At 40.9% G+C, this 27,026-nt stretch overlaps 1 protein-coding gene across 1 annotated transcript; it reads right to left on the bottom strand.

Annotated features, from left to right (window-relative positions):
• Positions 1–27,026, bottom strand: LOC115609335 (vacuolar protein 8-like). Its single transcript, XM_030489406.1, has 14 exons — positions 26,572–27,026; positions 23,331–23,450; positions 22,209–22,328; positions 21,039–21,158; positions 16,477–16,599; positions 15,397–15,479; positions 14,033–14,158; positions 13,148–13,193; positions 11,866–11,999; positions 7,552–7,680; positions 5,004–5,118; positions 3,965–4,096; positions 2,634–2,759; positions 1–1,835 (listed from the first exon to the last, which is right to left on the bottom strand). The coding sequence occupies exons 1-14, from the start codon at positions 26,795–26,797 to the stop codon at positions 1,714–1,716; spliced, it is 1,722 nt and encodes a 573-aa protein (XP_030345266.1). The 5' UTR covers positions 26,798–27,026; the 3' UTR covers positions 1–1,713.

Genomic DNA, 27,026 nt, shown 5'->3' on the forward strand with positions numbered 1-27,026 from the left:
TTAACAGAATTATATTTTATTATTTCTAATCTCACTTTTATTCCATGTTTGTAGCCAGTAGCAGCTGCTCTAAAGCTCTACATGCATGTAAAACTTTTACCATGGTCAGAAGTACCTCACAAGATCATTATGCTGGTTTTGGCTGGGGTAGAGTTGATTTTCTTCATAGTAGCTCCTATGAGGCTATGTTTTGGGTTTGTGCTAGAAATGGTGCTGATAACACAGGGATGTTTTCGTTATTGCTGAGCAGTGCTTACACAGCCTCAACTCCTTTTCTGCCTCTCGCCCCACCCTACCAGCAAGAGGGTGGTGATGCACAAGAAGTTGGGAGGAGACACAGCTGAGAGAGCTGACCCCAAATGACCCAAGGGATATTCCATACCATATAATGTCATGCTCAGCGCATAAAGCTGGCGGAAGAAGAAGGAAGAGAAGGGGACGTTCGGAGTGATGGTGTTTGTCTCCCCAAGTAACCGTTACACATGATGGAGCTCTGCTGTCCTGGGGATGGCTGAACACCTGCCTGACCATGGGAAACGGTGAATGAATTCTTTGTTTTGCTTTGCTTGCGTGCACAACTGTTGCTTTACTTGTGAAATTGTCTCTATCTCAACCCACGGGTTTTCTCACTTTTACCATCCTGTTTCTCTCCCCCATCCCACTGGAGGTGGAGTGAGTGAGCAAGTGGCTGCGTGGCGCTCAGTTGCTGGCTGGGGTTAAACCACAACTGTCAGTAAACTTCTGAAATGTTTTCATAAGAAAATGCTATCTGGAAGCAGATGTTTGCTGTAAGAGTGGTTCCAAAGTTTCAGAATTCCAGCCAGTTCAACATGAAGCTCCAGGAGAATTCTTGTATTTGAAACGAAGTGTATTGGTGAAAGATGGAGATCAGTTTCTAATTTTGCCAAGTATGTTCACTTTTTCCTGGTTGCAAGTACTTTTCGAAGTAATTTACTATTTGCAGAACACAGATTTCTGTATTCAAACACACCTCACCCAAATCAATGGTAGCTGCTATATTCTGAACATGCTCTATGCAACACTGACCCGCCTCAGTGTGCCTTTGCTGTTCTGGAGTTTAGTGCCTACAACGTACGTAAGGATCAGCTCTAAGGCTTGTCCTATTCTTGTTTCTTATAAATTTCTTTGAATTTCTAAGTTGTCCTTCAGCAGTTACTGTTTGTAGTAACCTGTTGGTAGTTTGCTACCTTTATACTGTATGTTAATTCAATTATTTTCTAAAGTCAAGTCGCTGGAGTGTGCTCTGAGATAAAAGGACATGGAACAGAAACAAAATAAAGATGAATGCAGAGTAACCTGCATACGTGAGTGATGCCTCTTTAGAAGAATCCACCTGTTACATGAATAAAATCTCATGAATACAGCGCTGTTGTTTTAGAGGTGGGGGTGAGGAAACCAAAACCAAACCATGGAAGATTACCCAAGCACAATGGGTGTTTTCCAAACCCATTGGAAGGAATGTAGCCATAGTTCACAGGCACACTTCAGCAGCCAGCCAAAGTGTTCAAGGGATTGTCCTTTGACCTGCTTGGATTTTTGTAATCAGAACATCTCTTTGTATGATGAAATTGCAAGTAGCAGGAAAACTTAAACTACAGGAAAACTTAAACTACAGGAAGCAATGAAAAGAGTTGTCTTCTCTGAAAGTTCTGAAGGCTTTGGTTAGTTTTCATAAGCTATCTGGCTTAAATATTAACTATCTTCATGGCAAATAGCTGCCCTAAGGAGCTCTTGAGTTTCTTCTGTTTGTTGGCGGAGCTGCTCAAGGAGTTTGGCCATTTGGCTTTCTCTGAATTTTAACGAAAATTCTGGATCTGAAGAGAAAAAACAAGTGTTAGGTAAACTGCCATTTTCCCCTGTATTTTAATGCAGATGCTTAGAAAGCTGCTATTTTGGGTTAAACACAGTTGATAGTTCTTACTACAGTGTAAAGTATGAAGAAGGCAGAACAATATCCTTCTACCACACAAAGCAGATACAAATCCAGATTTCAGCCTTACTCAAGATTGTTTGCTGCTAAATTCTCCTGCTCCAGATGTCTAAAGCTCAGTTGCCAAATTCAGCCTTATACAATAGATGCATATCAAAACATAGCAGGGTCTTAGCTCTGGCTCTACATATGTGGAGACATATGCACTTATTGTGGTACTATAACTCATCTGTACTCAACTTCAAACCAAAAAAACTTCACCAAAAATGGGAAAAAACCTCAAGGAACAGAATTTAAAATAAGAAAAATATGTGAGACTTCCCAGCTTTAATAGCAGCTAATCACACAATTCCCTTGTTTGTGTGCTTTATCAAAATAAACTAAATTCATATTTGAAAAGTTTTTAGGTTGCATCTAGTGCCAAACATTCTTATATTGGATAAAACAGCTGTACCTGTTAAACACAACAAAATGCCTGCCTTTGTAAGAAGGTACTCTTAGTAACTTAAAAACCAGGTAAGGTAACAGCTCCCCTGGGGATTATTCTGTTTGCTGAAGCGAGCAGAGCTAGTCCCTAGAGGAAGGTGCCCAGTAGTATCGTTTCAGTGACACAGCAGTGCCTGTTTGCCACTGAGAGGAGCAGGCAGCACGCCAGGCACTCGGCCCAGCAGGAAGGCCATACCTTCTTGCAGTCTGCAGAATGTGGAGATGCCCAGCTGCTGAAAGCGGATCTCTCGATGGGTAAGAAAATTCTTGAGGTAGGCCTGAATCTCTCTGATGTGCTGCTTCAATAAAAGCATCATTTTTTCTGCACAAATGGGAGAATTAACAGGAGCCTTTAAAACACTTCAAAAACTGATTTTTGTAACTATTTAAGATTATTAATGACCTATCTACCCAGCTACAACCAATGTTACTGCAAAGATTTGCAAATGACTTCCATGTAGTACAGCCTCTAAAGGTACTGCTGATACTTCAGGTAAATAAAACACTGAGTGGGCAGCTGGTCCTTGTGTGAGGTTCTTGTGAGAGGTGATGGAAGACTGATCAGCCTGCCATGAACCCACCCAGGAGAGATTATGCTGTTGGACTCTGTTCACTACTTGAAAGCCTGCTCTGTTGCAAATCCTCGATGGTAGAATTGAAGCAGGTTTGTGGTTTCCCTTATTAGAGACTCATTATGGACTTCAGTTTGTCTCACATCCAAGGATTAAAATCTAAACATGTTTTTCTAGAGAACGTGGCAAAAATCTAAACACCTTTTTTATTGCACGTCTTAAATGCTCTCAGCTGTGTGGGACAAGTATATTAAGCATAAAGCTTTTTGTTTTCTGCAGGTAAAAATAATCTTCATTCTCTCTCACTGCAACTTAAAAAAATACAGGCTGCATTCTTAAAAGCCACTTCACTGCTCCTCCTAATCTAGTCTAGAATTACAACAGCAGTGTTTAGCTCAGTAAGATGTTTTCCTCCTGTTGTTCAGAGAGCAGAGTTGATGTAAAATTTCGGAACACAAGTGTCCCATTGCAATTGTCTCTACCAATCTCTGCTCCTATCTATGGGGAATGCCACCAAGTTGTACGTACTGAGGAGGAGGGTTAAACAGAAAGATACAATGCCTCTTGTCTGAAACACGTTCTCATCTTCCTTTGGTAAGGAGTGTTTTATGTTCTCCCACTTTCCTAGCGAAATTGTTTTTAAGGACCTCAGAAGTGGCTACAAACTAGCCTTGCAGCATGATAGTGTTTGAAGATGTCAGCCAGCACCTGGAGCAGATCTTTATCTGTGGCCCATTTTCATCCCTGGGCTTTCTCATGCACTCCAGCCCTGGTGTATGTCTATTTCAAGGGTGACTGTAGCTGCTTTTTGTAGAGATCACACAGAGGATGCTATATGAATGTTAGAGGTTGTTTGGTGCCTAACAGGTTTTTTTTTCTTTTTTGGGAAAATGCTCATTTCACTCCATCCAGCCATAAATCTCTGAAAGCACAGTTAATGCTGTGTGACAGTTACCGTGACCTATCATGTGCTGGATGATGGAGGCAGCTTGAAAGGATGGCTCGGTATGTTCCAGCTGGCCAGCCAGTCTCACTAAGCACTTTGTCAAGGGTTCATCCATCCATTGGACCATGTGTAACGTGGCTCCTGGAAGACAGAATGATGAGAGAGTAGGCTATAAACAGAAACTCCAGTGTTGGAGAAATGAAGGTGAGAGGTCTGCCAGAAACCATACTGCCTCAATAGGAAATCCTTCATGCAGCTGGAGAAGTGAAGTAAATGCTGAACTTGTGCAATAAGTATGTTTAGGTTGTAAAAAAACGGGTCCATGTCCTGAGGTTAAGGTCTCAGTAAGGCAGGGTAATGGATTTGATTCACAGAAAGGCTGGTGGATTTTTATTTTGTTGGCTTTGTGTTCTGAAAGAATGAATCACTTCATGTACAAGGTAGACTCCTGCCTAGTGGGCTCAGTCTGTCCAGCAGCTGCTGGGCACCTCTTGGAAAATTAAATGCAACACGTTGCCAGTTGCATGGCAGTTACACCAGTTGCAAGAGGAAATGTTTGACAGACAATATCCAGTGCTGGCACAGGCTGGGAAAATTAACACTGATCCTCTCGCCATAAGGAGCGCTGTACCTTCCATGGGTGTGAATAAAACCTATGTGCAAAAAATTGAAAGAGAAAGAGGCACTTTGTATTTTAGTCTTTCTTTTATATTGTTTTTTGATCTTGTGAAATTAATTCAACCAGAGAAACTGGGCCACATTACAAATAAACTAGGCAGGCCACATACAGCAGTAAACATCAGCATGAATTTTGAGTTAAAAAATAAAAATTAAGCAGTTCAACAGAAAAAAGTGCAACTATCAGAGTCCATGTGTCCTGTCAGTGAGTTGGATCCTGCTGCTCTTGAAGCTTATGGCAAAACCCCCAGTGAATTTAAAGGGAAAGACCTGGGCTGTACATCGGCCTGTGCTTCATCTCCTATTAGGATTAATAAAGGATATGTATGCTTCTTGGATTAAGCCATTTGTGGTGGGGCTGCTTCCCTACCTTGCTTTGCTAGCTCAGCAAGGCAAGATGTCACATAATGAAGAGAGTCTTCTTCAGTCTTGGTAGAAAGCATGGTCTGGAGAAGACCTTCAACACATGGGCTCTCAATGATTCTCTGCAACAAGAAAGAGATTAATGTTCAGCATTTCCATTATGTTTTAGTGGTGACTGAGGACTTCAGAAGTACTGAATAGCTCTTGGCAATACTGAGGCTGAAACATGAATAATGGAATTGTGTCCTTCCAGATCTACCACAATAGGGTGACAAACACCCTGGATTGTTCAGAGATCACCTGATTTTAGGCGTTTCCCAGGGCTTGCTCTGTCAGTGGGATGTTCTCACAGAATCAGCTAGGTTGGAAAAGACCTTTAAGATCATAAAGTTCAACTGTTACCCCAGGACTGTCAAGTCACTTTTCCGAAGTGAAATTCAGGATGCCACGGGATAATCACAGAGGGATCCAGCTTTGCACAAACGCTGTCCTGGCTGGCTACACTCTTATACCTCAGTAGCTCCTCCACAGAGGCAAAGCCTTGCCGATCAGGCTACAGAGCCATGTGTGTTTTTTCTGCACTACTTTTGCACATCTCTGCTCCCCCTTATAACCTGCAGGTTGTACAGGAACTGCAGTTGTTCCCAGGGGACCTGATCAGCATTAAGGTCCTGGGGAGCCAAATGCTATGCATTTGCATGAGGCATACAGGCTGAATGCAGATCATGCTGAGCTCAGAGAATTTCCTGACCTATTGCTGCTGTGCCAGGCTGTTATGTTAGTTATTAAGCTGTCATTTGCTCACGTCTTGCTGCAGAGGCGAATAAACTGTGTGCTCCAGGGCAAAGCACTGGGAAATGTGGAAGTTTTTCAGTTTCTCTTATTTGCCTCCAGGGTTTTGAAAGCTTTCTGGTGTTGAAATGCTCTGATCTGCAGACATACGAGATGACCTCTCACCAGGAAATTTGAGTTCTGTTTCTGGAGAGAGATGTTATGAATTAAACATTTCTGCGTATTCCTTATGTTTTAGGTTGAATCTGCTACCTGCCAAAAGTGTTGGACAGCATGTCTCTGTACTGGGATATGGGTTTTAGAGACCGATTTGTAAACAGATAGGAGACTTAGCCTGTGCTGACCTGGATTAAAAGCACTTGAGAACAAGGAACAAGTCCTGAATGAGTCACCTGGAGGTGACTGGTTGCTATTGAAGCTGAATCACAAAGTCGTCAGCTCTCTGGGAGGTCTTAACAATGGGAGCTGCTCACACCTCCATGAGGTAGCTCAGGTATTTATCAGCAAAAGGGAATATCTTCTTTTGTGTGTGCATGCTTGTTTTATGTTGCTGTTTTTTAACTTGTTGCTTAGAGGTTGTAGCTGGATTCAGGACTTGCCTTTCAAACTCCCACACTCTGTTAGTGTCCTGCTGGCACAAAAACACCGCTTTTTTTCCTCTTGTGCCAAGGACTTACATGTTTGAGGGATGGTTCCTTAGAACTGACCCTGGAAACCTGGCATTCCCACTCGTCTCTGTGGGTTCGCTTGTGCATTGAGCTAGATACTCCGTATGTTATAAAGCTTTATGAAGCTCCCTGCTGATAACAGAGTATGTGACAAATAAGGTAATTATTTTAAGGCAAACTTTGAAAGGATTGAGCCTTGAATTTGAGGGAACCTATTTCCCTGCAAAACCAGATTTCACAACTATCAAAATTTCATGTAATTTTTACATTAGTAAAAGTGAAAAAAAAAATTGGAAATAGTTTTCCTGTTGGTTAGCTAAAATCTCTGGGACTACTGGTAAGTGGGTCATGACCAAAGGAAAAAAAAACAAACAAAAGAATGTAAAAAAATGTGTACTAGAAAGTGGGGCAAAGCAGAGACAAGGATTTGGGTGGGATTCCCCCCACCCCGTATTGATTGTTACTAGTGGCACTGTTTGATCAAGGTACTCTTAAAAGGCAAGAAAAAAGGAAGTGCCTCTATAAATCTTATTAGAAGATTTCACTAGAAGCAGAATCAGCAAGAGAGATCCTTATAGCATCTTAGCACAACTAGTATCTTGCCAAACAGGCAAAATGTACATCAATAGCTGGGGTTATATTTAACAAACTGGGATTGAAATTAGATCAGTGTTTGAACACCATAAGTGGACAAGCAAGGGCTGACGAAGAGTGAGAGTTAGGAAATAAGGATTCAGTTTATGACAAACCTCAGTTTTCCTGGATGGTTCCTTTTAATGAGTATGTCTTTGCTAGAAGTATGTTTTATACCTATGGTGCAGTCATTCAAATTAGGTAACCACTCATAGGAAAAAATCAGATCTTTCTCATTTTCATTAGCATTTTCTGTATTGCATTGAAAGAATTGCATTGAAAAAATATGAACAAACCTTCCTTTCATCATGGTGCATCAGGTCCTTCTAGTCACACAATTTTGTGTAGAGTATTCCTGGTGCATGTTTCATTATATTACCTTTCTGTGGGTAATTCTGATTTGATATAACCACATTAGCAACCTCCCAGCGTATAGTTCAGTGAAAAATACTAGGTACCTACCTGTTTGTTTTTGGAAAGGCTCAGGTTTTTGATGATACAAGCAGTATGGCCTACAATCACAGGGTCTGTTTTATGTGCCAGTAGTAGCATCCCCAGGCTCTGTAGTAGCTCAGCACATGCCAGAGTGTCCTGAGAAGAGCAACCGATATCTCCGTTACATCCAGTACGGACAACACACTGCAACTTTGCAGCATGCTAGAGATAGATAGATCTTAGCTCTGAAAGAAGAGCATTGCTTAGCTCATTTAAACCAACAGCGATTCGGCTGGGTCCAGTGCTTTTTCTCTCAAAATATTGTCTACTGACTGCTACTGATCTACAAAGCACTTGCTGTGGAAAGCTGGAGTCTTTAAGGTTCGGTAGTTTGGTTTTGTTTGCATCAAGCACTTCCCTGAGGTTGCTGGTAGCCAAGGGAAGGATGCGTGACCCTGACTGGAAGAAGTGGTCAGGATAGGTGTGAAAAGTGAAAGTATGTGATGAAGTAGCAGCAGCAGTGTGTGCTTGAGTACCTCAGCAATGAACCTCACCTATAGTAATGGACTGTATTTTTAGATCAGTTTGTGATCTGGCACCACTTTAGCAACATGTTCTGAACAGCATCCTCTGGAGTTTATACATACGTTTCTCTGCTGTCTGATAGATATTTTAGAAGGAGGGACTTTACTCAGAGAGGGTCCTCTCTCTGAATGTTGTCTTCTTCCAATTACCACTAATATTAATCTTCTGAGCTTGGATTACTGGCCAGGTAGTTCCTTCAGTAACACTATGGATTAAGGGGGCACTGCTGTTTATAAGAGGAAGTGTTCTCAATAGGCTTTGGGTTAGGTCTAGAGTTAAAAGCAAGACTTCCTCTTGGGAGCATTTTTTCTTTCAGTCTCTTTCCCTTAGGAATTTGAGCTCTTTATGCAGTTCTTATGTTTCTTAGCAATGAACTATATTATTTGTGCTACTTAGAAATTGAGACACATTAGCAAGAGTGTTCAATGTAAAACAAATCATCGGTCCTATATATAGCTGAGAAAAATCACACCTGAAACCTGTGAAATGTCAGAATAACTGAAGCAGTGCTGAAAGGCAGATGTCTTTAAAAATTAGTTGAACTTGCATCAATTTTTTACTTAGGTTAAATTGCAAAAGTGGATCTTATTTTCTTTTAATATCAGCTGACATCTTCACCTACATTCATTTTAAGCACTGTCACAACCAGCAATCCTAAAATAAAACATGAAAATAGGTGGAAAGGGCAGTGCTATGCCTAAACTCAGGGAATTCAAAGAATCTTATATGGAGACATGGCTGTAAATTTTCACTGGTTTTATTTTCCCTTCTCTTCAAAGGCAGAAATAATATCATTTTAAATAATCCAGTTAAATTACCATTGATGACTGTTTTCTGTGCTTTTGGACAAAGTATCCTCTTTTCTACGTAATCCCATCAACTACGGTACCTTTATTTGATTTGCTACAGCCTAAGAGAAGGAAATTTTCTACAGACTATAGATGAACTTTCTAATGTATAATGACTTCCCTGCCAAGCACTTCTGTTTATTTAGGACCTACATTAGCAAGTGACAGTACTTCAGATTTTGCTGAACCTCTTTTTTGACTGGTATATGGCTGGGATCCAGATTTTGTTTTCTAGCTCAATCCTGCACAGCACGAGGGAATCACGAGAAAACTCTGAGTAAAAATTGATTGGGTGGTTTAGATGGATACTGATTTAACTTCTCCCAAGATTAAAAAACAAATAAAATAAAAAGCTAGTATAAGCATTCCAGCAGCAACTGCGCTTACAGTTGTAATGCTGCACTTGCACCACTTATCCAGGGATTTCTTGCCAAGATAAATATTATCTTCCCTTTATCAGGTAGCAAGATGGGAAGGCAAAGTTATTTTGTACCTGCAGTGAGACGGCAGTGGCATCATCTGGAGCAGACAGACCCCTGCCACCCTGACTTCCAGGTCTTTGCTCAAAGGAATATGATTTAAAGGACTGTTTTCTCAAAAAGCCTGACTCTTTCTTTAGCATTTCAGGGTTGGGCTGTCCTTGAGAGGACTGAAAAAAATTCCCCTGCAAGAGGGAAGTTTTCCAGCGCTTGCTAGGAATCGCTGTCAACAGCCTGGCTAGGGGATCGCAAAAAAGGAGTTTAAGCAGAGAGAGAAGCTCCTGTGAAGCATTCCTGGGGGTTTGCTTCATGGTAACGAAAGGCCAGATGAATTCTGCCCTATTGTATCCTGGCTAGTATTTGTAATAATTCAAGCATCACTTGACTTGGTTGTAAAGGTTAGCTTTGTTCGGTGGCTTGTTTTCCAACAGCTGTTCCCATGGAGAAGTCCCTCTTTCACTCATGAGAATTCAGCCTGAATTAGAGAAAGAAACCTTGAAAAGGTTTGAAAAACAGGCCAGAAAAGGCATGGAGGTGGGGAGGCAGGATATGAGTTAGGAGAGGTCAGCCTCTTCTCAGAGTGCCCAGGGCTTGCTCGCACAAAGCAGCAACATTCAGTAGTCAGGGACAGCCATGTTTACTCACTAAAACAAATTTTGAGATGTAGCTACTTCTCGCTGGAGAATAAACCCTCGAGGGTGATGCTTTGCTTTCCAGCCTCCTGCTGCTGACCCTTTTCCCCCATGAAGAACAGGCTGTCTCACTGCTGGTATGACAAGGCTGAGCTCCAAGTGCCTTTGTTCCTACTGACGCTGCATCCTTTGTTGCTGGGGGTTTGAAGCACTGGTAAAGACACATTTCGGGATCAGGGAGGAAAGGATTTGTGGGTACTTTTTGCTGGGAGAACAAAAAGTGCAAATGGTGTTTGGGATCAAGAAAAGCAAATGCGAGTGAGGACGATGTTCCAGCATAATGCCTCATACTGAGGAACATTTTCGCAGTGCAAATAGCCTCCAACTAACTTAATGTATTTCAATTGTAAGCTTGTTGAGAGAAAATTGTGTTTTGATTGCATGAGGCAGTTTGACAAGCAAAGAGGAGGTTTAGTGCTAATGCAGCCAGCACAAAACCTAGGAAGCCACAGTGCCTCTGAAAAGCTCTGTGCTCTAGTTGCTGCTTCCCAGGCATTGTGCTTACCCATTTTTTCCATCATGTCCCAGAGTCAGAGGAGGGGCGATTTGGTTTGTACTGTGCTGGGTACGAGCAACTGTGGTAGAAAACAACAGGCTTCCAATATCCAGAGAAATTTCAAATCAGACTGAGTGTATTTCAGCCAGGAGAAGCACCTAAGCCCAGCTGCCATTACTCATACTGTCTGTCACTACTGCTTAAAGAAATGTGGCAGGAAAGGTTCTCACTTTTTTTTCTTTATCTACCCAAACTCTGCCTCTCTTAAAAGGTTATTGTTAGCTTAAGACACCTACCCAAAACCTTCCACCTCCATGTTCCTACAGATGTCTAATTTCTGTAATAGAAAAGCACATTTAAAAATACTAAAAATTGGTCAGTTGCTACTTATTGGTTTTGCTGTTTTACGTGGAGGATGAAAATACAGCAGGACTGTCTGCTTTTTTTATTTGCTGTAGTTTATTTCTCAACAGATTTCTGCATGTATTTGCATAGCGTCGCACTCCTAATGGTGGTGTTTACCATTGTAAACAGTTGGTGTTTACCAACTGTTCTGTAACTAACAACATGAGGAGACACGGGAAAGTCCTTGTGAATTATCAAAAGATTTCAAGTTATATTGGCTCTCCTGTCTTGGTCCTAATTCAAAAGATGTTAAATTTATGCAAATGCACTTTTAAATACCTGTCCATATAGGGAAGTGATATATTTTTGCACTTTATTTTGCACCGATGCTACTTTAAATGCACACTCTAAATTAGTTTCTCTGCTTTCAGCATGTGAGGAAGCTCTGTAGCCAAGGAATAACTTCCTCAGCTGCCCCCATGGTTGCAGTCTTTCATGGTGCTATGCATTTATCCTGCCCCTTGTACACCCATCTGGAGACCTGTGGTCTGGGGACAGAGGGGACCATAAGGATTTGCAGGGCAGTGTCCACACATCCAAGGAATCTGGCACCCACCTCTGCCCTCCCCTTGGTCCTCTTACAGGAATTCTGATTACAGGATCCTTTAGATCCCACTCACCACAACAGATAGGCTCCTCACGAGTGACAGTGAAGATGTAGCAGACAAAACCTCGTTATTTTGGGTGGGAGAAAGAGGGATTGAGAAGTCTTGCAGAGCTTATTGGTCATTCTCAAAATGCATTTCATATGCAGTTTTTGCCATAACTGAGTGTTACCCCAGGAGGCGGCCAGAACTACTCTTTTGCCACTGGTCTTGGGAAATGACCTCCCCTACCTGGTTGTGTGGGTGCTGGGACAGTATCCAGAGCAGAGCGATGGAGGCACGACGCACATCCTCGCTGCCAGAAGCCAGGAGAGCACGCAGCTTGGGCAGGACATCCTCAGCAACCATCTCGGCCTGGATGTCCACTGGTTTGGGAAAATGACTGAGGTCAGTGAGCTTCAGAGTGCTGCGAGGCATTTGGGCCCTGACACAAACATCTGACTGTGCTTCAGTGATGAAATTTGAGGGGTTGACTCCACCTCCGTGGGATGGGATAATACTAGATGTTTCGTTATAAAAATAAGCCCTCATTTGTTCTGGCTCCTTTTGCCAAAGTATTAGTACAGGCTTGAGAGCAGAACGTAGGTTTGGGCACCCTTCAGTTTGCATCTGAACATCAGTAAGAAGAAATGAGGGGAATTTTCTGAATCCTTCATTGGCATAAGGCCCAGTAAGAAGGTGTCAGCTTCTGCTGCACAGACAGAACGACCTCCCCAACCACCACATATCTTGCAGCGTTATGATTAGCCAGGGGAGAGATCAGCCATCCCAGCTGAGTCCTTACACCCCACTTGTCCCTGCAAACTCAGAGAGGGCTTTTGGGCACTAAAAGGCAATGCCAGAGCAGCCAGCAGATGGAGCAGCAGTCCTAAAAGGCCAAGCAGAGCAGGGATTTTCAACCACGCCAAGGAGGAGCACAGCTGTTCCTTTCAGTCGCTGCTCCATTATAATTGTGATTGCTTGAAAATTAAGCACCTCTACATTTTCTAGATGAACAACTCTTCCCCTGGACCCTAGAGCTCTAGTGTTGAGTGTGCCAATCCTCTGCTTTCATCTCCTGAGTATGCCACAGAAAAGGATCTTGGGTATTTAATAGGATTCTTGTAAGAGGATGACAAATGCTTGGGAGAAAATTGTACTTAATGATAGACAGATTCAAGCCCTGGGAGAAGGCAGGTCCCCACTCAAGTAGCATTTTCAGGAGACGTTCTGTCCTGATCAGGTTTAATGCTTTCGAAACACGGAAGGGAGAAAAACTGAAGTTGCAATGGCTCTATGCCTAAGAAGACCTCTGCTGTCTCTCTCACCTTGTCCAAATACTTCCCCTTGCTGCCTGAGAGCTCTGAGGCAGATTTATTTAGGGCACCTCCCTTTTCCCTTAACATCCAACTAGAATGTAGAAAAGAGAGTCTTTCTTCTAATATGAAAGGTTCCCAGCTCACTGTGCTCTCTCTGAAAGGCAGAGAGAGAAAGAAAAATAGCATCCTGTGTTTATCTCCAAGATATTGCTTACCACTGGTAGCCAAATTCCGTAGGCAAACACATGCCTGGCTTGAAACCTGCTTGTGCCAAAGAGTAAAAAAAGAAAAAATGAATGGGGGGTGGGGAAAGAAGCAGTTTCAGTAATGCATGCTCCTGCCTATTGTACACAAAATAAACACAACAACACTAGCAAGCTATTACATTATCTTCAGAGAACAAATTTGGGGAAATTATTTTTTCTTTTTTTTCTCAAAGTTTTGATAAACTTTTTTCAACCTCAACTAATCAGTCATCCTGCCGTTGATGAGGAAAAGCCAATGGGGTTCAGATGTTGGTTAATTTTAAAATGTCAGAAAAATTGAGTGAATTTGTCTCATTTGCTTTGCATTTTTTTCACCTTCCTCCTACGGAGAATTTAAGGTTCGACCCTTAAATCCTGAACTGTGACTTACTGAAGTTTCGTTGGTGTGGCTCCAACAAAGCAAAGTTTTCAAGATGTTATTCTCTGAAGCCGTGGCAAAGTTAAGGATAGCAAAAAGACCAGGGGGAAAAAAAAAGTAGCATGATAAATGCTTCAGATACCTTCTGTCACAGACACAATAATCAAAGATAGTTGAGAGCCTGGACAGAGCACTTCATACACATAGCTTCAAGTTTAAAGAATACAGGCTATCCTAATCTAAAGGAAGTGTTCAGGGCTGTAGGACAACTTTAATGACTTCTCGTCTCTTTCTCTACATTGACCTTGTGTAACCTATGTATCTTCTAATATATGTGTCTTTTCTCATGGGAAAGATGCTGCATAGGCACCTATACAGCAGATGAGCAGAAATGTGCAAGACTAAAATGGGAAACCCAAGTTTATAGCTCTACTCTGATGCTAAGGATTTACACAAAGAGAAAGCTACAGCTTTACCTTGTCCACAGAAGAGGACAGGAGAGAGATGAGTGTCCGCAACAGGAATCTGTTGCTGAGTCTCAGCATGGCTTCATGGTACTGAACGTTGGCTGCCACGTTGCTTAGAGCAGCACAGCTGTAATACTGCAGAGAACCAAAAAAAAAGGAGAGTGAGAGAGAGGAGGTCCCAGTGGTGACATGTTGAGGAGGATAAAAATAAATTGGAGAAATGCTCAGACTTAGACCCGATGAAAATAAAGTACTTTTTCATCTTAAGGGTGTTTTATTGGGTAGATGTGGTAACAGCCTAAGTGGGCTTCCTCCAGGAAAAGCAACGCAATCTGCTTCAGGTACAATAGCAGTCATGCTGTGGCAACTGCATGTTGTACAAGCCCATTAGGACACGGGGTATTTGAGAATGCACTGTGCTGCTGCAAGGACACTGCTGCTGGCACCTAAGTTAGGTCATCTGCATCTTCTGTATTGCATGTTCACATTTATTTACTCAAGCTGGATGTAGTCATTGCCCTAGCATGCCAAGAGATCATTTTCAAATGCTTTAAACATCAATGCTAGGAAGAGTTGTATATATATGAGTATGTATTACTAGGGAGCTATAATTAGAAGAAACAAGTTGAACTGCATCAAAAAAAATTTTAGGGTGAATCTCTGACAAAGCTGATAATGCTGAAACAGATTGCAGAAAGGAATTCCAGAAGCTACATCTCTTCGGACATTTAAAAGATCTCTGAATAGAGATAACAAAACCAATGGAGGAAACAATCCTGTGCTACTTGGAGGACTGAATGAATGAACTAGTGGATTTTAAGGTTTACAGCTCTGATTCACAGTTTTTCATACACATACTTTTGAACTAAGACTGGTGCTCTGTTAAGTGTGCAGAATCCTAAAGAGGGGTCTGTGGTAGGCATAAAATAGGAAGATTTCCCAAACATTTACAATAATAAGGAAAAAATCTTTACAAGTTATGCCTTCTCAGATCACTTGGTAAAATTGCTTAGAGTGGAAGATCAGAGTCAGGATGAAAAAAAAACCTGCAGAGGAAGAGGCCTATCTGCAACTTGTCTGATGATCTGAAACACACAAGCAGGTAACCACGTATCAACTCTGTGCACGTTAGTGTGTGCTGGCAGATGCACTTCTGCATCATAACCTTTCTCCTATGGAGCTAGACAAATTGGGTGCTTTGAATACATACTATCTGACTGCGCTGAGTTTCACTGAGATGGTCTCACAGGTTTTCCCACTTCTCTAGTGAAACCTTCCCTACTCTCTACCTTTTCATTTCTGGGTGCTGTGGTTTGTGCTCCGCTTACAGTCACACTGTTACTGTTTAAAAATCTGACCTGTTTGAGGCATACCTGCACTTCCGAGTCAGGAGATTCCAGTAGCAAGGCAAGAACTGGTAGGGCTCCTTCCTTGCATAGGACCTGTTGGATTTTCTCTGCCATAAAAAAGTGGAAAAAAAAAAAAAGTGCTGTTAGTGTGTCTTTCCCCTTCCCTCCCTCTCATCTGGAGGCACCGTTCAAAAGGGATATGCACAACCACTGAATTCTAGAGTGCTGATGCTGTCTAAACATATGCCAAGCAGTGTGACTGGAGAATATATCATTTAGAACTTGTGCCAATATAGCAGTATGCAGACATTTCAGCAAAATTACTAGCAGGCTGTCTGATCGATTAAGCCTTTGCTGGCTTTATGCTAAAGACTATTCTGAGATTCTGAATTGCTGAAGAATCTGAGAAACCTCAGGTATGACACTGACCATGATTTCATGTTTAAAAATCAAATTCTTTAAAAAGTTCTTAATAACAACAGAAGTGTAATAGCCACCTGTTCCTTTCCCTTATATGAAAATAAGAGACATTACTCACAACTGTACCATTTAGCTACGTGGGATAATGGTATCATCTAGACAGGTGAGACTTAATGTTGGTTTGTTTCAGAGTTAATGTATGGTGTGCACATATTATGGCAGAGGATGAAATACTGCTTTTGCTAAAGCTGTTGGCAGATATCCCAAGAGCTTTTAATGTCTGGCCCATGATAGTCACATTTTAAATCTTCTAACATCAAGTTAGGGATTCAAGTTAAATGTTCCTAGAGCTTGATCTTGTTGGATAAGCTTCTGAGATTGCTTCAAAATACCACCAAATGTGCTGCTAACCTTTTAGACCAAGTTATTTCTTTAGCAAATCCCTTGGTGTTAAAAAAATCAAGCCTTTCTATTTTGGTATTAGGCAAAAATGGGTCTGTGTTAGCTAACGAGAGGCCAAACTTAAATCATCAGCCTATGGTATCAACATGGATGTCACATACAAAGGAAATAATGTGTTGCTCAGATATGCTTTTATTCTTGCCTTAATCCCTTTCAATTACTTTTCTATCAGTGAGAAATTTTCTTTTGGCAATTTTAGATAAACCATCGGTCAGAAAGTACCTGATTGTGTGAGGTTGAGAATAGCACCAACTGCGTTTTGTTGGACTCTAGGATCACAGGAATTGGCAAGAGATAGCAGGGGTGTAACTCCTCGAGCAGCACCAATAGCCTCTCGGTTGGACTCTGGAGAAGAGAATCAGAGAAAGACAGACAGACATTGCCATCTTACTGTGAGCTAGGAGCAAGACTACTAGAAGGACTAGATTTCTTTTCACTTTTTTGATTCTTTAGTATATATCAAAATTTCTCTGCATGCTCAAAGGAAACTTAAACATTTCAAGAGCCCAATGGGAAATAAACTAATGAATTCTGTATTAGCGATAGATCACAGCTGGTTCAATGCTTTTGTGACTGGGATGATTAAAATAAAAGGATCGTAAGTCCCCTTATACAGGTTTAGCAAGTTGTCATACTTTGCCTTGTACCTCTGCTATGCCTGATCAAGTTGTTCAGTGTGCTAACCAAAAACTACTTCAACAACTGCAGGGAAGACTGAATTAATTTAGCAGAGTATATTCAGGGCTAATTTCTCTCTTTGAATGTGCCTGTGTCACTCCTACAACAGCTACAAACAATGCAGAGGTTTCTAAAGACAGAATTTGATTTAACCACAGGAATCTGAGAAGATGCTTCTTCTCTGAAGTGGTGCTGGTTCCTTGCATGGAAGTGTATTAACCTGTACAGTTGTATCCAACATCCTGGAGTACAAGGAGAATCCCAAAAAGCATCTGCAGAGTCCCTTGAGACACTTGAATGAAAAACTCAGGGGAAAAACCTTAATAATGATAATGAATACTATAAAATGAACTATATATTATAAAATATTATATAACATATACCATGTATATAAGTATACTACATATGATAAAGCTATACTATGCTGTAAAATACGATTTAGAAAAAACCCTCCTTTTAGTTTTATTCCTTTTGGTTTGGACTTACTGAAGGTAGCCTCAGCTGTGCTGCATAGAAGAGAATCTTTCTGTTATGCTCTTCCCTGCCCCTCTACCATGAGGCCATCAAAATGTTTGCACCAAATAACCTGCTGCCACACTGAGACTGCTATGGTCCTCTCCCCTTTACTGTCTTCTTTATATCTACAGATTATCTATATTTGTATCTTATAAGCATTCTAGTGGCACAGTTTTGAAAAAATAAGGTAGTGTTGGCAGTGGTGTTCTTTGAAGTTAGTGCGATTTAAATGGGAATTCGACCAATGAAGAGTTCTTTTAATATCACAGTATTCTGCAGATTATTTTATAAAAGGAAAAAGCAAAGTCCATGGTCTACAACTTCCATTGTTTAGATGAGCCAAACTGCCACTGAAGACCACAGGAATATTAGTTGAGCATTGCTTCATTTTTGTAAATTTCTAGACAGTTTAAACAACGGCCAATCTCTGGAAGTTTGCTGAGACAAACATGAAGCAGAAAAAAGCAAGAAATATGAATGGATGAGCTCAACTTTTCGGGTGCCAAATAACTTAAGAGAGTTAAGAGAAAAAAGCCATTATTTTTATATGTGAAGCCTATCTGTAATGGGGAACTGACATAATCTAGGATATTTATTCAAGTATACTTCAGCCAGTATTAGTTTAGTCCAGAACAAGTCCCTTCTGCGTTCATACGAATATTTTATGCTCAGGAAAGTGTTTTTAGAAGGGCACCACATATTCAGATGCTACTCTGAAGTGGGGAAATCACTACCATCTACTCAAGTTGGGTTTGAATAACTCACCTTGAAACCTGTATTTATAAATTATTTTCCATTCTCTGCCAGTTGTGAGCTTGAAAGTTCTCCTGTTGGTGCAACTTTGAATGTGTTCTACACCCAGTGCATCCTCCTTGTTTAGCTTTATGCAGATGTTCAGGCCTCTCTAAGCTCTTGCTGTGAATGTTTAGTTCTGTTCCTATATACTCCTAGAAGAGTTCTTACCCCAGAACTGATTACTTTTACTCAGAAGACTGAAAAGATGCAGAGAATTGCAAATGTGCCTGTGTCCTTTTGCTGTGTGGACAAATGCTAGTGTTGGAACAAACTGACCTTCAAATCCTGTTCATCTGAATAGGTTTGTTTGCTGCTTTTATTTTTGGCTACCTACTGCAGCAGGTTAAGTACCAGACAGCCCAGCTTATGTAAAATTTGCAGTCACATTGCTAAACAGCTTCACTCTGTACACAGTCCTGCATGCTCATTGCAGCAGAATTAAGACACATTACCATTCTTGGATTTAGAGTTTTAGTCCCCTTAAAGCTATATGAGGATCTACCTAATTTGGTTGTGCTTCCATATATATTTTTTTAAACCACTCTGAAGCATGAATGGGTTACTTAAATGACATGACTGAATGGGATATTTTTCTCAAGCAGACCCTTTAGGATACCACAGTCTGGAGTCAAAATGAACTCTAGAGAATTGCCTCTTTTTTTAGTCTCATTGCTGTGGTACCTAAATATAGTCTGAAAAAGATATAAATGGATCTAGTCCATCTAAATCCTAAACTGGGACAGAAATCCTCAACACTGATCAAATCCCAGGCAGCAACCCAGCCTATGCACTTGAAGGGCCACCTACCTCTATGTTCAGCAGATGCCTTCCTATCTAGTTTGAAAGCTCCTTGAGTGCTTAATTTGAACTACTTGTGCACAGAAGTACACTGGCACTTAAGAGAGTGTGCAAAGGCATTAGGTGAACATCCTCTCCAGAGAATGAAGTTGGATTGAATCTGGAATGGCTGAGGGTTCCCTGTGCTCTGGGTTAAAGATTGAGACATCTAGAAGGGTGACAGTGCCTTCAGGACTAAGGAATGCCCTTAAGTCCCCAAACAAGTTGCTTTCTCTGTGGGCTGCCTAAAACAGGTGAAGGGATATCTCTCTGCAGATCTTCAGGATAACTTTGCTGACCATACATAAAGTCCTTCTAGTGCCAGATACCTAAAACTTTAGTGATGCCGTGTCTAATTCAGGCATTTCAATGAGGCAATTTGCAGTCCACGCAAAGTAACGTAGTATACAGAGTTCTTAACCTGACTGTAATAATATGCAATGCTTAAAAATAAGTTTCAAAGGGAAAAGTGTTTAAAAAATAGCAAATAATAATACAAAAATAAAATGGAATAAAATGCAGATCAGCACTTTCATATGGTTGGATCCTACTTATTCACTCCCCTCGGCAACATAAATACTCAAATCAGAAAATAACACTTGTATGATGCTTCTCTCAGCCTTCTGAGAGATCTGACTGCAACTTCCCAGGCTGGAGAGGGAAGCTGGTGGAATAAGCACTATAGGAAGGGAAATAAATGTTATTCAAGGCTGTCATACATGCCTTTACACAATCTGTACAATAGAATTATACAGTTTTCAAAATGTAGAATAAGCCAGACTGACCTGATAACCTTTCTTTTGGTAACTGTGGTTTATGTGTCTGGATGCCAGGAAAATATCTATATCATGATATGAAATACGCATAGTTAAGTAAGAGAAGTCGGTGACAAATGCAAGTAGTACATGATGGATAAGGAACTCACTAAAAGCAAGCTGGCAGCAAGTTTTGCTAAATGGAAATTCACATATAGCCTGAAACGAGGCTATATGTGGAATTCCACAAGGACTGGTCTGTAGTTGGCTTTGAACCAGAAAGTTAATACAAAGGTGTGAGCGCAGCACTGTCAATGCAGTGGGTGACTGGAATGTTTTACAAATAACAGACAAGTTAGAATGAAGCAACAAAACCAGAATGAAACCTTACAATACAAAATGCAGGCAAGTGTATTTAGAAACGTTTGTTGCAGACCCTTAATAAATTGGTGTCTGCTGGAAACAGCAGCAGAGAAGGAGAAAGACTAAGCTGACTTACAGCCGCAGCATGACAGTATCACTGTGATGCAACCACAAGAAAAGCAAGTGTTATCAAGAGACATACCATAAAACGTATTTCCCTGGATGCCACAGTAGAAGATACAGGTAAGACCCGAGCTGAAGTACTGCACATTTCTGGTGACCTCTCTTTCAGAAGAGATAAATTAAAAGTGGAACTCCTGCAGCATTTATGTACATCTTAGGACTGTAACAATGCCTGAGGTCTGTGGTATCACAAAACAGCAGATGCAATTCTATGTTCTTTTTCTGGAATATACAATTGACACCCAGAAGGACTATGCAGATGAATGGAGAGCCTCACTTACAGGAGGAGTCTTAAATTAGCTTGGCTTTTTCAGTCTAGTAAAATGAAGGAGCCTCATCAGCATAGACATCAGAAAGGCAGAACTGCTGAAGCAAAAGCCAATGTAAGTGCTAAATAAGATAAGCTGGTCATGAATATATTTAGGTTGGAAATCAGAAAAAGGTTTGTAATCATACGAGAGTGAAGGTCAGAAACACTGAGGAAAAAGATCTTAACTGGAATCTCAAGAGGTTGAATTTGTGATGTGGGAATACCAAAATTTGTTGCTGTATCTTATGAGTCATACCAATTGCAAATAGATTGTTTCATGTTGAAATATGAGGTAAGAGTTGAATGAAATCACTGCAGAGGATAAAGGGAAAGCACAGCACACTCACCTGAAACAGCCAAAGTCATGGTGCAGGCACAGGAATTACACTGGACAGTGGCATCCTCTGACTCGAGCAGATCCAGAATTGGCTCAAGTAAACCCATTTGGACAACTAATTCTTTGTCAACTGTTCATAAATTCAAGCAAAAATGGACAAACAATAAAAATAAACAGTTAATGCCTTTGTGAAAATAATATATTTCCCTTTGGTGGCTTTGGGGGTCTAAACTATGATTATGCAACATAGGCCAAAGATGGAAAAAACTTGAAAGGCACTCGCAGTCCCTAGCTTGGTTTGCTTGATTCCTCTTCAGACTCATGAAAGAGTGCAAGTGGTTCTATTTCAGGAAATCCCAAACATTTCTGCTAGCAATTCTGGTTTCAAACATAAGGCTCATTTTGAAAAATGCAGCTGCAGCACTATTTTTTACTTCTAAATAGTGGCATGACATTTGCAGCAAGATCCTTTAAAAAACAAAAAAAGCTAGCTTTATTGAAGACTGACCCTGTCTTCTGCAGTTATGGGCTAGTGTAATGGCATATATGTTGTGACCCAGGTGCCATGGAGCACAGTGGTAGGTGTTCCAAGGACTCCATTGACATGGTGTGGGGTATTCATACCCTATCTATCAACATGAACTTTACTGGGAAGTTTTCATCTGTAGCTCCCAGATTCTGTATCAATTACATTTGCTCCGTTAGCTACAGAAGAAAGTGAATTCTATAACACAATCTTTTTATTCTTTTTTTAAATCTGCAAGTAATTTAAGACCAAGGTCCAGTTAACAAATAACAAGAAAATAAGCACTGTCTCATAGGCAGGATGTATTTATAAGAGCTGTATTTGTTGCTTGAAAGGGTAAGTGGTGGGCTCTCGATCCAAGAATGAAAATTGTATAGTGTTCCCACAACTTTGGGAATAATTTATCAGCCTTTGCACATAGATCCAAGATCTCTTGCCACATGATCTAATCTAGTTGGAAGGATGTGGTATATCCTGGTGCCACTAGAATCTATGTGGTTTGCAGATAGAAAGAGACTCACACCTTTCCTATCAGGAACACAGAAAAAGGAATTTCGATTTGTGTAGACCTGGGTGTGCAGATGCACCCTCCTTCTGCCTGACTGGCTGAAGAGATACTTTTTCACCTGAAGAGAGTATGTGTTAATTACTCACTATTTCCTTCCAGCAAGAAGTTGACAAGGGACAAAGAAGACATCTGCTGCACTTCCAGGTCAGCAGACCGTAGTAAGGCATAGAAGGGTTCCAGATGCTCCACAGGCAGGGAGATGTTCACTGCAGGAAGGAGAGGAAATATTCAGAAATCTCATTGTTCACTGCAGTCACATTTTTCTCTTGTTGGTCTTAAGCCTCAGGTGCTCCCATATATAGGCTGAGAGGTATTCCACTTCATTTAAATCCATTGCTACTAGCAAAACAAGGCAAGTTTCCTGAAAAGGATTTGAATAATCAAGTACTTCAAAAACATCACGGGAAGGGAAGCAATATGCCTTGCTACCAAACAAGTCATTCCACCCCACAGCAGCTCCACATGTTGTGGCTATCTGCACTTTTTATCCAGCAAAAAAAACATGGGATAAAGCTATCAAGCCAAGTGTCAGAACACTCTCCTTGAAGTAAATGTAAAACAAAATCAATAAAAATAATAATAAAAATTAAAAAAAAAAAAAAATGTTTTTTAAAAAATAATAAAAATACATAAATAAGTAAACCACAGCCTGCTTGTTGCTGGGATTTTTACCTTTTTGTAGGACCCAAAATCTTGCTAGAATTTTGTTTGGCATATTTAGGCTGACTTTCAACTGTTTACAAATTACCTCAGTGCTCCCATGTAATAGTTGGGACAAAGAACATCTGCTTCATAAATTTCCACTACAATCTGGCCTCTACAGCTTTGTCCTCTTCCAAAAATTATATAAAACCATAAATGATCCATTATGTCCTTTGCTTTGCACCATATTTTGACTGAGCTGTTCTCAGGAGATTCAGTACTCACAGACTCTAACTACTTTGGGTTCTGCTGAGTTTTACAGAAGTATTACAATTACATAAATGACAGTCTTTTATAATCATGACAGATATCTTCTCACAGCAGAACCCAGAATGATTCTGCCCACATGGCAATGACAGCATTTTCATTTTCCTTAGCAAACAACATAGTATGAAAGAAAAAAGAAAAAGAAATTTGATTAATGAATCAAAGGGAGTCTCACAGATGGAAATAGTACTTTTGTTTGCAATTATGTGAAAATTTTCTAATGCACTGAGATAACTTACTGTGCTGACTCATATGCAAGTAATAGAGGGCAGCAGACTGCTGTAAACCTGGGTTTTCTGAAAAGGCTAAGGTCCTCAAGGCTTCCAGAGGGTCCTTTCCAAGTGGTGACATTTCAAAACCTAAAGATGTACAATGACAGCACAGGCTCAATCACACCTGAAAAGGGTTAGTTTACCAAAAGAACTTAAAATTTACAGCCAACCAAACATATAAGGATTTTTGCACTGCAACAACTCCATAGAGCCCATCTATGCTTATTCATGTTTCAATGAGCAGAAGCAGTAAATGAACCTGGAATAACCTGTCGTTGCCAATGCCTCTTGTGAAGCTCACAAAGCTAGTGATTGGAAGCAAGATAAATTATAACCTTTAGACACTTTCATGCTATACAATATAAATGCAGATGTTCTTGTTCGCCATAAAAATTTTTATCTTTTCCTGAATCACAGAAGATCTTTGTTAAAATATATATACTGAACACGGTGTTCTTAGTTATGGGCTATAGAAAGAGTATATATTTCTAATTTACTACATTTTAAGTTCACTGTGTTTCCTGTCCTGGGTATTACAATAAAGGATTTCAGGGAATAGCAACACGATTTGCAAATGGGCTTGCCTCAGGCTCAGATTTGTAGCATGAGCCTACCTGTTCTTGAGTATGATAGTTCCCCTATGAATAAACCAGATGTTCAGCAACAGCCATCAAGCTATACCAGTCATGCACGACTTCTATAAGTCACTATATAATGTCCTTATAATGTGTGGAATTGAGCAGCAGAGAGGAAAAAAACATGGGCCATTGAACCACTGCTCAACAGTATAAGCTGTTTGAAAGGTAACGAAGTATAAATTGACTGGTGGAACACACAATTGCAAGATATATTTTCAGACAACAGATTAAAGCAGGGCATTAAAGATTGAAATATCTCTGTGAACAAGATCTAGCTACTTTACCTCTCATGGGATAAAGAGATGAGACGGATGTGAGGGGTGTGAGCTTTCAAGCCTCACTGCAAAATTCAGCTAATATCTCAACCCATTAAAAGCTGCTGACACATCAAGAGTAGCAAACTCCTACTTTCAGGATTAGGTAAGTGGGCTTCACAGAAGAACTGCTCCATATAGAGGTCAATTTTGTTTAATAATTAACAATACACACAGAGGGAAGGACTAGCCAGTGTGCAAAAGGTTTTAGAGAAAAACCAACCAAATCTCTTCATGTGGTTTAATTCTGTTCCTTACACACCAACTACCTGAATCTCCCCCATATCTGCATTTTTGTTTGGGAGAGAGATAATATACATATTATGCTATAATATCAAGTATTTGCTGCCCCAGCTAACAGCTGAGTATGATGATCAACCATGAAATCTACCCTTGCACCCAAGTTGTCCAAATGTTGGCTCCCTGCTTATTATAATTTGTCCAGAATTGAGGCTGGGTTTGATCCACCGTGGAATAAACTACACAGTGGAGTGCCAAGGTAAGAGGCAAGTGTCTTGTTTCTCTTTGTGAAGCTTCCCTGCTTCCATCTGTCCTGGCAGCAGGATTTGGTCACTCAGAGAACTAACTTTGGTTCTTCTTCCTGGGTGCTGTGTATGTCCTATCATGGACATTGCGATATTCCTAAGAGCACACGCTGCCATCTGTGTACTGCTGTCACAGAAGCTCTAGGCTCCTGCTAGTATCCAACCAGCTCCTGAGTATGCAACACAAAGCAGCCTTTTCAAGACCCATCTCAGAGAGGAAAGGATTTCTCAAGGAAATATACACTTAGTCTTTTCAGGAAGCACCAGAGAGTGCTGCAAAGGGTCATTCTGGCCTCACCATTTTTTTCCAGACCACCCTTTCATTGCTCCTGATCCATCAACTGATCTGAGATACTGCCAAGACAGTCTCTTATACAGTCAGGAGTAATCTAGTCTTTAGAAGAAAAAGTTCAGCCCTTGAAGATCTCCACTGTCCATCAAGATGAAAGATCTGGATATGGACTTTAGGATTTAGACAGTGCTTAATGTGCAACAATTAGCAAACCACATCAGCAGCACAAGACCCCCCACATTCATAGGGTAATGACACCAGCTAATACCAGCTGAGGCTAATGCACGCATGTTCCCAACAAGCAGCGTCACAGCAATTATTCCAAAGGTTTTTCCATGACAAATCATTTCAAACAGTGTTAACTATCACACCAGGGAAAATTGTCTCTTCTGGTCCCCCTCACAAGATGGTTTTATGCCCCCAGAAAGGCAAGTAAAGAAATAGTAGTTTGTGTTCCACACCCTTCACACAACTGAAAGTTGCTATGCAATTTTGTGTAGTAGCTTTAACCCAAGGTTGTTAAAGCAATATACCCAATGAGCTGTGAGACAAAGCAAAACCAAACAAGCAGCAGCCCCATCTAAGCTTGAGACAAGGAATGTTTTTAGGTTGGACAACTGACAAAGCACACTAATCCAAGGTGATACTCTGTGACTGCAGGAGTGAAATAAAAAGAGTTTTCCTATTGATATTATTGTATCCTAGGACAGGATAGAGAGGACATCACAAATGGATCTACAGGGGAATTAGGCAGGTAGCCTATAAAGCAGGGGAGATACATGAAAAGTTATGGATCTACTTTTGATTCAAGCAGAATCCCATGATTGTGTTCAAGCCTTGTGTTTAAAACGTTTGCAGAAAAGCCCTTAGGCAGACCAGTTGCTTGGAATTCTGTGAGCCCAACAGTGCTTGCCCCAGGGCAACTGTGACCTTCCCCATGCATATATCGCAGACACCCCCAGTGCAACTCCAGGTGTTCTGCAGCCAGCTGACATGGATGTGCACGACTGAGCCAGGACCACGCTGTGATTTGCCTGCCCACAGCTTGGCACTCATGTAACATCCAATGTTGGTACAGCTTGTTTCCAGCTTTGTGACTTCAGTGACTGACTTCAAAATTTAACTTTGGGTACTAGAAGGGCTCACTTTTGTGAAACATATTTACTTACGTTATGTATTAACAGTGGTGGCAGAGCAAGAAAGTGACTGACCATTTCTACCTAGATCCGACTGTTACACCACTTGAGCCCTTAGTGTCCTGTACACAAAGAAAATGCTCTATAGCTCTGGCCTTTCCTATATCATCACCAAGCTGCTATGTGCTACGCCAAAGCAGTTCAGCCAGCAATCTCTTTTCAACCCACAAAATGAACCTCTTTGTTCTTTCACAACCCTTTTCTAAAAAACAAGCCCTCTTACCTGTTTCAATATGCTGCAGAAACTCCTGTGCTGTCACCTTCTCATGAGGCTGCAGGATGGGTTTGTACAACTGCCTGGCTTTAGAGCTGTTTTGTTTTAAGCAGAAGCATTTGCTTATCAGGGTTAAGCATTCCTTGATGCCATTTATCAGGTCGGAGGACATCCTCTGAACAAAGGCCATGAAGTCCCGCAGCAGCTGCATGCATCGTCCACACAGTTGACCCATTCTGGCTCCAACAGCAGCACAAAGCAAGAGGAAAAGGAAAGAGATGGAAAGAAGTTTCTTTTCAACTTGTCCACTTCTTGCACTAGCTTCCTGTCTTGGTGTTCGTCCTGTTTTACAGATGTTAACACCACACTGTTCGCAGCTGCTGTAAAGCAAACAAACTTCTGCAACCAAAAAGCTACATTGCACAATACGGCTGGCTTCTGCAGATCTCCCACAGTCTACAAAA

This window comes from Strigops habroptila, chromosome 6, assembly GCF_004027225.2.
Source record: "Strigops habroptila isolate Jane chromosome 6, bStrHab1.2.pri, whole genome shotgun sequence".
NCBI lineage: Eukaryota > Metazoa > Chordata > Aves > Psittaciformes > Psittacidae > Strigops > Strigops habroptila.

Excerpts from the sequence above, each read along its gene's own strand:
- LOC115609335 (XM_030489406.1), bottom strand. The coding sequence starts at position 26,797 with ATGGGTCAACTGTGTGGACGATGCATGCAGCTGCTGCGGGACTTCATG. Across the intron at positions 14,159-15,396 it reads CTCCTGACTCGGAAGTGCAG|TATTACAGCTGTGCTGCTCT; the intron begins GTATGCCTCAAA and ends GGTTCTCTGCAG. Across the intron at positions 5,119-7,551 it reads GCCTTTCCAAAAACAAACAG|AGAATCATTGAGAGCCCATG; the intron begins GTAGGTACCTAG and ends TTCTTGTTGCAG.